A 10,864-nucleotide genomic window follows, 5' to 3' on the forward strand; every position below is an offset into this window, starting at 1 on the left:
AGAGACAGGCAGATTTCTGAGTTTGAGGCCAGCCTGGTCTACAAGGACAGCCAGGGCCATACAGAGAAACCCTGTCTTGGAAAAAAAACAAAACCACAAAGAACAACAAAAGACAAAAGCCATGACCAAAGAAATGTGAGTATTCCATCCTTAAGATGACCTGAGCCTTCACCTGCCTCCGCCTCTGTTGTTAAGTAGCACAGTACCTAAAGCACAGGGCGACAGAGCTGGCTCAGCAGGTAAGAAGCCTGTCACCAAGACTGACAACCCAAGTTCAATCCCTGGAGTCCTATGGTAAAAGGAGAGAACTAAATCATAGTTGTCCTTGGACCTCTACATTTATCTGTCATGGATAAATGTAACCCAAAATCCATAGATACTTGTTTTGTGGTGCTGGGGACCACAGCCTAATGGCAGTAGATGAGCAGTGCACTGCTGAGCCACATCCAACCTTCTCTCCTCACTGTTTCTTCTCAAGTCATTCAGGCCAGCCTCAAACTCACTCTGTGACTTATGCAGACCTAGCACTCTCTCCTGCCTCAGCCTCCAGAGTAGTTAGGCTAATATGCCTGAACTCCTAAATGCTTCTAGTAAGCCTTGTTATCTGGGTGCTGGTGCCTTAACTTCCGGCCATGACTGTAGACCTTGGGCTCCATTTTCATTATTCCTGAAAAAAAACAAGACAAAACAAAAATTTCTCTATTGTTAGCCTCATCAGAGAACCTTCAGTTCTACCAAGGGAGACATAAACTGGACCGTCCCAGCTGTGGCTGGGCAGGTCTCTGCACACTGTTGGGCTTCCTGCTCCAGAGTTCCTTACCGGTTTCCCTTGGACCACAGAGACCTTTTGTGCTATTCCTGAGTTTTACTGCTGCATTGTTCCTAGTTATTCTTTGTTCTGTTGCTTATTCCTCTAGGGGCGGCTAAACAAATATCAAACCTTGACACTCCCATTATTGCTAGAGACTTCAGTTCATAGGTAGAAACTACTCAAGTGTTTTTTCAAAAGACACAAGAGCATAAACAAGCCGATTGCCCTGCGTTTTCCCTTGAGATTGAACACTGGATGTGACTGGACATGACTTAGTGTCAGCTGATGTCAGATGCACTCTCGTGTTCACATGGTCTGTGGTGTTTTGTTTTTGGGTCTTAGCAGGCAAAGCCCAACTTTATACAATGATTTTTAAAACTTAAAACAAAAAAACCCAAAAAGCATTGTGTAGGTCAGAGGACAACTAGAGAGTCAGCTCTCTCCTTCCACCATGTGGATCCTTGGATCAAACTCAGGCCACACAGCTCTGTGCAGCACCTTTAGCAGCCGAGCCATCTTCTCGGTCCTACTTTTCTTTTCTTTTCTTTTTTTTAAAAGTAGAGTCTGTGTGCCCTGGCAGTCCTGAAATTGTGTGGATCAGGCTGGCCCCTAACTCACAAGAGATTCTCCTGCCTTTGGGATTAAAAGCAAGCACTACTACACACTACACCCAGCTACACTGATTTTTGACAATATATGTTCAGGTGTGTTTGTCTGGGGCTTTCACAATCCTCTAAGATTCTACCAGGAGTTCCCCCAGGAGTGTCAAGTTCAGAGGGCAGAGTGTACAGCACCTGTCACACTCGCCTTCCAGTCATGTTGGCAGTTTCCAAAACTGCCAGCATCTTATCTCTAAAGTGTGCTAGATTTAATCAATGTGGATGTGAAAATTATCAGGCAAGTTGAGTTGGCTGGCCATTGTGACTTATCCATACTTTGGGGCTGTGCTGCCCCACCCTCTACCAGGGGATGAGGGAATAAAGCAGCTTTTTGGGAAACAGCTTGAATGTGAGACAGACTCCTCAGCTGTGGCTGCCCTTGGAAGCAGAGATGACTTTTACAGCGAAACATCTTCCAGGCTGGTCTGTTTAGCCCCTGTGGGGGCAAGACCCGGTTGGCAAGGGAAACCTGCCGTATTATTCACCTAGTGTTTAAAGCAGTAGTTCTCAACCTGTGAGTCACGACCCCTTCGGGGGGTCAAAGGACCCTTTCATGGGAAAGTGGGGGTTTCCTAAGACCACTGGAAAACAGATATTTACATTAAGATTTATAACAGTAGCAAAATCAGTTATGAAGTAGCAATGGAAGGGTAGCATTAGGAAGGTTGAGAACCACTGTTTTAAAGGAATCTGTCTCAAAGAGCCACTGTAGGAGGCAAACCGGTCCCCAGCTGCCCAGTGACTTAAGGATACTTTAAGTGCCTTTCAAATTTAGGCTTCTATATAGGCAGGCTGGAAGAAAGTTTGGAGCTGTGTTTCCCACTTCTTTGTGTGCATGGGGTGATTACTGGAGTTCCAGAGTCCAATCTAAGCTCCGCTATCACGCTTAGTACTTCAAAATTAGCACCTCAAAGTGGATTTCACTGTTTTCCCACTTTCCAATAAATGCCATTTAAGGCAGTATTTCCCTTACCGGCCTTGAAACATACCTGTTAACCCTCCCCTTTAGCTCTCTTGCCTCCCAATACCCAGTCAATCACCAGGTTCTATTTATTCCCTTACCCACCTAGCTTTCCAGTCTGGGTGCTGGGACGAGACCATGGTGTACAAAGTGAGAGGCAATCTTGGAATAGGATTTTCCGCTGAGCGGAGGTAGCCAACACCTTGATCCCCAGCACTCAGAAGGCAGAGGCAGCTGTATCTCTGAGTTCAAGGACAGCCTGGTCTAAAGAGGGAGTTCCAGCACAGCCAGGGTTTACTCACAGAAACTGTCTAGAAAAGCCAAAAGGAAAAAAAAAATTCATGCACAAGAACACAGTGGGCCATGCATATCTCAATGCAATAGCTGGTACCTAGAGGGTCCTTTGAAAAGCGGGTTTGACGGCCCAACAGAGGCCTCTCTGATTATAGCCTCCATTCTGGGGAGAGGGGAGGCTTTACCCACATAGATGTGCACACATCCACTGTTCTCGCTTGGAGGACGAACTCCAAAGAGTCTTAGCCAACTCAGCAAGGGTGTTTGGCTCCTAGTGCCTCCTCACCACCTTCTTTTGAATTCTGGCCGCCCCTCCCCCTCCAAACAGCCCACACAAGGGTTCGGAGGTTTGAAACCTATAAATAGTGTGAAATCACAGAGCCTTGGAATTTTAGCTAGAAGGAAGCAGAAGAGTTCCACTTGCCCAACCCTTCCCTGTACTGATGAAGAAACAGGTGTAGCGAGATTAGGTGACTTGCCCAAGTCACGCAGCAGGCTCCCGCCCCAAGTCAGCACTCCACACCTTCGAGTGTCAGCGACAGGCTGACTTCACACGGTTGCCCTGGGGGCGGGGCGGGAGGTGGCCGTGCGGGTGACCCCCTGGATGGAAAGTGTTCCCGAGGCTAGGGTTGTGCCGCTAGCAAACCAGTTCCTAACTCAGCTCCTCGCTCGGCCGCGGCCGCGCCCCCGCCGCAGTCCGCACAGCCCACACTCCCCGCCCCTCCTGGGCGCCGACCTGTCACCCAGCCGCCCCCACGTGCACCCAGCTCGCAGGATCAAAGTCTAGGGCGGCCGGGCCGGTGCAGGGGAACCGCGGCCCGGAACCCGCACCGCGGGAAGCGAGAACTGCTCACTGCGCCCCAGGGCTCGGCGCCACCGCCCTGCCGCCTGCCCACCGCTGCACGCGGCCCGCGCCCACCCTCCCCCGCACCGCCCGCCGCTGCACCCGGCCGCGGCCCCCGGCCCACGCCCGGCTCCCCAGAGCACAGGCTCCGCCCCCAGCTCCCGCGGCCGCGCCCCGCCCCCTCCCGCCCCTCCGCCGCGCTAGCCAATAGAGGCCGCGGAGGGGCGGGACGCCGGGGCTGTCGTGAGGCAGCTCTGGCCAATGGGGAGGCGAGCCGGGCCTGGGGGGCGGGGCACCGGGGCCTTGTCACGCTCGGGTCCGTGTGAAAACGGGGGTTCCGAGTGCAAAGCAAAGTTTTTTTGTAAACCGTCTGCAAAGGCGGGGGGGCGAAGACGGCGGACGCCTCCGGGCCGAGCGCAGTCGCCGCGGACGCCGTCTCCCGAGCGCTTCGGTCCGATGCTCGGCAGCCCCTCGGCACGCAGTGGCCCGTCGCGCCCTCCGCCTCGCCAGTCCAGCCGAGCGCCGGCGCTTGAGTAGCTGCGCGGCCGGCGGTTTCCCCACAGCGCCGCTCCCGTTCCCGCGTCAGCGCCGAGCCTCAGGCCGCCGCCATGGGCTGCTGGGGCCGCAACCGCGGCCGGCTGCTGTGCATGCTGCTGCTGACCTTCATGTTCATGGTGCTGGAGGTGGTGGTGAGCCGGGTGACCGCGTCGCTCGCCATGCTGTCCGACTCCTTCCACATGCTGTCGGACGTGCTGGCGCTCGTGGTGGCGCTGGTGGCCGAGCGCTTCGCCCGGAGGACTCACGCCACGCAGAAGAACACGTTCGGCTGGATCCGCGCTGAGGTGATGGGCGCACTGGTGAACGCCATCTTCCTCACGGGGCTGTGCTTCGCCATCCTGCTGGAAGCCGTCGAGCGCTTCATCGAGCCGCATGAGATGCAGCAGCCGCTCGTGGTGCTGAGCGTCGGCGTGGCGGGGCTGCTGGTCAACGTGCTGGGGCTCTGTCTGTTCCACCATCACAGCGGCGAGGGCCAGGGCGCGGGCCACGGCCACTCGCACGGCCACGGCCACGGCCACCTCGCCAAGGGCGCGCGCAAGGCGGGCCGCGCGGGGGGCGAGGCGGGCGCGCCGCCGGGCCGGGCGCCGGACCAGGAGGAGACCAACACGCTGGTGGCCAACACCAGCAATTCCAACGGGCTGAAGGCGGACCAGGCAGGTGAGCGCCGGAGTGTTCGGGACGGGCGCCCCCTGGCGACCGCGGTGGGTGCCACGCCCCGCGCCCGGGTGCGCCGTGGTTTCGTGCCCACTGAACAAGTTTGATAATGATGTGTTGGGGGTGTGTGGGCCCTGGTTAAAGGCGGCCTTTGTGAACGGGAGTGTGCATTTCCTTGAACCGACCACCTAATCCGGAAAATCACAGCCTAGGGACCTGCCAGGGCACGTTGCACCCTAACCTCTTCGGGTTTGGCATAATGGTGCTAGACCCAGTGGTGATGTGTAGTACCCTCGTGGTTTTAACGAACGTTTTCATCTTGAGCACACGTGTGCTTGATGGTAATTTGGAAGGTAAGTGTTGAAAAAAGGAGAAAGAACCAGCCAGTACTGCCCAAGCTCGATGCTAACGCTGTGTGTGCCTTCCAGTTTTTCCTGCCATTTGTATCTGGTTAGGTTACTTACAGAGGCAGCTTACCTTCTCCAATGCCCAATGCATAGGGACAGGTTTGGAAGTTCAGATGGTGCATGGGAAAGGAGAAAGTGAAGCTCCTCGGGTGTGCCCTGACTGGAACTTTCAGGTTACTTAGTGATTATTGTCTTCCAACTTTGTTGATAGCTTCAGGTTGTTTTTGTTGGTTTGTTTTTGGTTCCTGGCTGTCCTGGAACTCACTCTGTAGGACAGGCTGGCCTCAAACTCAGATTTCCTCCTGCATCTATTTCCCCGGTACTGGGATCAAGGCCTGCACCCCCAGCAATAGACCCAGGTTGTTGATTTGTCAGTTTGTAAACCCTTCTACCAAGACGCTATATTTTATGTTCATGATGAATACTTTTCGTTAGAGCTGCTTTTCTCAGTCTGTCTAGTGCCACTCACGACAGAGACTCTCACATCAGATTAGTTCCTGTCAGGATTTACCCTCAGTGCTGCTTAACTGATTGCCTTAAATTTTGTTTCTCTTGTATGTTTCAGAGAGGTGAAGCAGTGTTTGTTTATACGACACCATCCCAGTAGTGAGGGCAGGTGAGAGAGATGGGAAGGAACAAGGAGCAATAGCTAGTGACACAGTTGAATCTCCACTGTTGGGTACTGGCAGGACCCAGGGCCAGCTCACTGTGGATTGCTCTCAGCGCACTGTCATTGTGCTTTATGAAACAAGTTTAAACTCACCGCTAGACAAGATGTTTTTGTGGACACTTTAAACATGCTTAATGAAATTGTATTGTTTTGTTGTAGAGCCAGAAAAATTGAGAAGTGATGATCCAGTGGATGTACAAGTAAATGGGAATCTCATCCAGGAGTCTGACAGTCTGGAATCGGAAGACAACAGGGCTGGACAGCTGAACATGCGAGGAGTGTTTCTGCATGTCCTTGGAGATGCCTTGGGCTCCGTGATCGTGGTAGTGAATGCCTTGGTCTTTTACTTTTCCTGGAAGGGTTGTACTGAAGACGACTTTTGTACGAACCCGTGTTTTCCTGATCCCTGCAAATCGTCTGTAGAGATAATTAACAGCACACAGGCCCCGATGCGTGACGCTGGTCCATGCTGGGTGCTCTACTTAGATCCAACCCTTTGTATTATAATGGTTTGTATACTTCTTTACACGACTTACCCATTGCTTAAGGAGTCTGCTCTTATTCTTCTACAAACTGTTCCTAAGCAAATTGATATCAAACACTTGGTGAAAGAGCTACGCGATGTTGATGGTGTTGAGGAAGTCCATGAGCTACACGTCTGGCAGCTGGCGGGAAGCAGGATCATCGCCACTGCCCACATAAAATGTGAGGACCCCGCTTCCTACATGCAGGTGGCCAAGACCATTAAAGATGTCTTTCACAATCATGGAATCCATGCTACTACCATCCAGCCTGAATTCGCTAGCGTCGGCTCTAAGTCAAGTGTAGTCCCATGTGAGCTCGCCTGCAGAACTCAGTGTGCCCTGAAGCAGTGCTGCGGGACACGGCCACAGGTCCATTCTGGGAAGGATGCAGAGAAGGCGCCAACAGTTAGCATTTCTTGTTTAGAACTCAGTGAAAATCTAGAGAAGAAGGCCAGGAGGACTAAAGCTGAAGGCAGTCTCCCTGCTGTGGTGATAGAGATTAAAAACGTGCCAAACAAACAGCCCGAATCATCTTTGTGAGTCTTGAGAAAGATGTGATATTTGACTTTTGCTTTTAAACTGCAAAAGAAAATAGACTCCATTGAAATACTAAGTTTGCCAAGTAGTGTAATTGAAGTCCTTGTCTGGTCGCACAGTTTAATTCTATTTTTGTAAGAACATAATGGAACTGCATAATAGAGTGTGCTACATTACAGCCTAGTGATTATTAGTGCATAGTGCAGCTATGCTGGAACACGTTTTGAAAGCCAGTTTTAACACTATGTTACATTTTTGTTTAAAGTAAGTATAAACCTTATATGACATAATGACATTTGATTCCTGGTTTTCCCATGATAAAAATTAGGGGGATAAATAAAATTGTTACTGGAATTTCTCTGCTTTTCTCACCCACCCCCATTGTTATATCTTATCTGTTAGGATTGTGATTGCTAGGCCTTTAAAATCAAGTTTGTCTCCTTTGATGTTTGAGAGGATGGTTACTTGCCCTTTGAGATCATAAACAGAGCATAATGGCAGCATATTCCCAGAGTCGTGACTCTTAGCAGAAAATCAGTTTAGTTACTACTGTGTGCTCTGCTGCTGAGGAGTCCAGTAAACTCTCAGATAATTCACAAGATGAGTTGTAGTTTATACATCGTGGAACATATAGGGGATAAGAGCAGGGAGGAAGGCAAGCTACAACTACAGTTACTGCGTAGTAATGTTGATTACAGCTCTAAAGTATCTTGAAAATCTCCAATGGCTTTATTCTACCAAAGTCAGTCTAAACATGTTTGCCAGTGTTGCTTTCTCTCGAAGACTGGTATTAGCAACATTGAGCTAAAAGGTTCTAAATGCATGAGTATTTTTGAGAATGCAGGCTTATCTTGGCTCCTTAACTGCAAAATATTAATCTTAAATTATGTTTTAAAGAAACTTCCGTAGTGACCCGTCAGATGGAATGAATACCTTTCTTCATGTGCAGCCAACACAGTGTGTGCTTAGCCAAGAGCCAGTGACTTGAAAATGAAATCAGATGGCTCATGCAATTTGGATATTACTTTAGAAAGCAAAACCAGTAAGGAAGGCTTGGGTCTTTAGCCACTGTGTCTTGGCATGCTGGCTTGCAAAGTGCTCTCTCTGCAGGACTCTGCACTTTGCACCCAGGAAGTCATTCACGGCTGCTCCATTGCCACAGATTTCAAATCCAACGCAGACATTTGAAGATTTTTAAGTTATATTTTCCAGAAAGGTTAATGCTTTGTGAAGGAAATGTAGATTTTTGTCTTCAAAAGAGTGATTATTAATATCAGTTATGCATAGCTCTATTTTTCTAGGAACAAAGTATTCTGACTACTTCAATAACTTTTATAGCTGACTACTTTTGGGAAAGTTAACTTTTGGGATTTGAAATAATTCATTGCTTAATAATCTGAAAATGGAAGTGTTAGAGTATGACAGTTACTTTAAGGAATGGTCGCTCCCCTAGTGTAATAAGCCTATTGCTGGCAATGGGCCTACTTAAGAACAGCTGGGTTTTCTGATAAGAAATGTAATTTTTGGAACATAGTTTGTAAGCTCACATTTACTACACTGGGCCAACCATCCACCTACATAATACTTGACTAATGTGTGATCTGACCCCTTGGCAGGTGGTTACTTTGACTTTAGCAAAACATTTGCTTTTTTATAAACATGAAATCAAGAGCTCTGTGAGTGGTGTGAGAAGGAGCTCCAGTTGTCTCGGATGGTACTGTGCAGAAGGGTTCAGTGTCCACAGGGGTACAGGAGGGCATCCAGGAGGTGGCCTTCAGAACCTCTGGGCAGGTTTATGTCACGGGGAGGAGGGCTGTCTGTCAGTCTGATTTTCAGAAGTGCTTTAAGGTGGTGGTGGCCTGGGTTAAGTGGCTTCTATGTATAAAAGTGGTACCGTAGGCTTTTTTTTTTTTTCAAAGGTGTTTGTTACAGCAAAGTCCATGGGCGCCAACTCACCTTGAGGTTTTAGAGAATTATTTATTTCTTTACAATGCACTTTCTAACCCATTTTTTTTTTTTTAGCTATATTAGCATTATCTTTAAGAAGAAAAGACGTTTTTATATTTAAATGTTGTGGGACTTGAGTGTCTTTTCCAAAATAGCATATTTCTTGAAAGAAAATGAGACTCTTCGGGACTATCCCATTGTTTAAATGTGCTTCCTCTCCCAAGCCAGGGCTGCAGGGGGGTGGGGATGGGGTGAGGGGAGGCTTCCCTGTTCCTTCTCACTTGAGCCAGGTCAGTGTGGAGCTGAGTGAGGAAGTATACACTCAAACAGGAATCTTTCCAAGCCATGTGCAGCCTTGGAACAATGGATTTGATTTCCCATGGTCAGCTTTTAACTTGTAGGAGTAATTCTTTTCTAGGGGGTGGGGGTGGGTTATCTACATTGTAGATGGACAGGCTAGAACATGAAAAACAATTCTGGGGCATTTTACTGTATTTTCACACCCAAAACAAAATGCTGGGTGGCTTTATCCTAAGATGCATAATTTGAGCAGGGAGGGTTTCTACCAAGTTTACTCTGGAGGGTCTCGGGAGGCTGTTTATATGTGTGTGTCTTGTCAGCATTTGAGTTCCTGAAAGTTTTGAGGGAAAAGAAAACCTAATGTGAAGTATTTGGTAGGTAAACTGTGTTTGAATGTTTTTTTACTGTTTTACAAGCAGATAACCATTTGAACAACAACAACAAAAAAATGTCATTAACCTGCTGTCTTAAGGTAGTCCTACACAAATCTGGAGAGTGGTGTGACAATAGGAAATATTTATTTTAGTACTGTGTTTCAGTTAAGTGGTAAACAGTGTTAAGAGGTCTTGGGAAAGTGGAGAAGGCTTTTGTTGTCTTCAAAGTCGAAACTGCCCTAGTGCTTCACGACCTGGAAAGTGGGACTGTAATCACACTATTTTGATACAGTGCTGCATATATACATATGTGTATGTATATGCTGATCCTATTTTGTTTTATTATCAAGCTCTGGAATATTTAGCAGTCATTTTCACTGGCACAAGAGCCTTTTGTATATTAATCAATTTAAACTTTTAAACCAAAAATAGTAAGGTTCAGTGTCAGGCAAAAAAAGATGCTGAGGAGAATGTAACATAGAATGGATATGTGGTTATATAAAAAGACACAAATGGCCATGATATGGGTCTGCCTTGAAACAGCACAATGGGGTGTCAGTGTGTCTGATTCTCTGAGACGCTCTCGAGTTGGTCCTGTGTGCTGCTGCTGCCTGTGCTCCGGGCCAACGGCACAGTTGATGGGGCTCATCTCGAACACGAGTGTGGCAACCTTTTCCCTAACTTCTGTGTGTTTTATGACTGTGTGTTATTTCCAAAGCTGTTCCTACCTCACCATGAGGCTTTATGGATTGTTATGTACTATAAATGTTCTATATGAGACAAGACTACTGTGTTTCTTCTCATTTATTAAAAGTTAAGTAGAAAAAGAAACTAATTCTAATATGTACTTTGTTTGTGCATGTGGCCCTCCCCTCTTATACTGCAATGGGTAAAAGAAATGGACTTTTCTAGCCTACAGAGGACAGTGGTGTGAAAGATGAATGTTTAAAGTCTTATCACAGGAACAGAAAGGTTAACTAACTGTGGGGCCAGTTGGCTGTGAAAATGTTTTATTTTGAGCATAAATTTATGGGATGTCATTAATTTTAACCCGCTCCTATTGGCGATTTATATTCTGTAGGTTTTTTCTTTCTTTCTTTCTTTCTTTTTTTCTTTCTTTCTTTCTTTCTTTCTTTCTTTTTTTTTTTTTTTTGGTTTTTCAAGACAGGGTTTCTCTGTGTAGCCCTGGTTGTCCTGGAACTCACTTTGTANACCAGGCTAGCCTCNAACTCAGAAATCCGCCTGCCTCTGCCTCCTGAGTGCTGGGATTAAAGGCGTGCGCCTCCATGCCCGGCTATATTCTGTAGTTTTCAGCAAAGTTATG

At 48.0% G+C, this 10,864-nt stretch overlaps 1 protein-coding gene across 1 annotated transcript; it reads left to right on the forward strand.

Moving 5' to 3' along the window:
• Positions 1-3,884: 3,884 nt before the first annotated feature.
• Slc30a1 (solute carrier family 30 member 1) lies at positions 3,885-10,325 on the forward strand. Its single transcript, XM_021197986.2, has 2 exons — positions 3,885-4,784; positions 6,018-10,325. The coding sequence occupies exons 1-2, from the start codon at positions 4,178-4,180 to the stop codon at positions 6,920-6,922; spliced, it is 1,512 nt and encodes a 503-aa protein (XP_021053645.1). The 5' UTR covers positions 3,885-4,177; the 3' UTR covers positions 6,923-10,325.
• Positions 10,326-10,864: the final 539 nt, after the last annotated feature.

Source organism: Mus pahari, chromosome 5, assembly GCF_900095145.1.
Source record: "Mus pahari chromosome 5, PAHARI_EIJ_v1.1, whole genome shotgun sequence".
NCBI classification, from domain to species: Eukaryota; Metazoa; Chordata; class Mammalia; order Rodentia; family Muridae; genus Mus; species Mus pahari.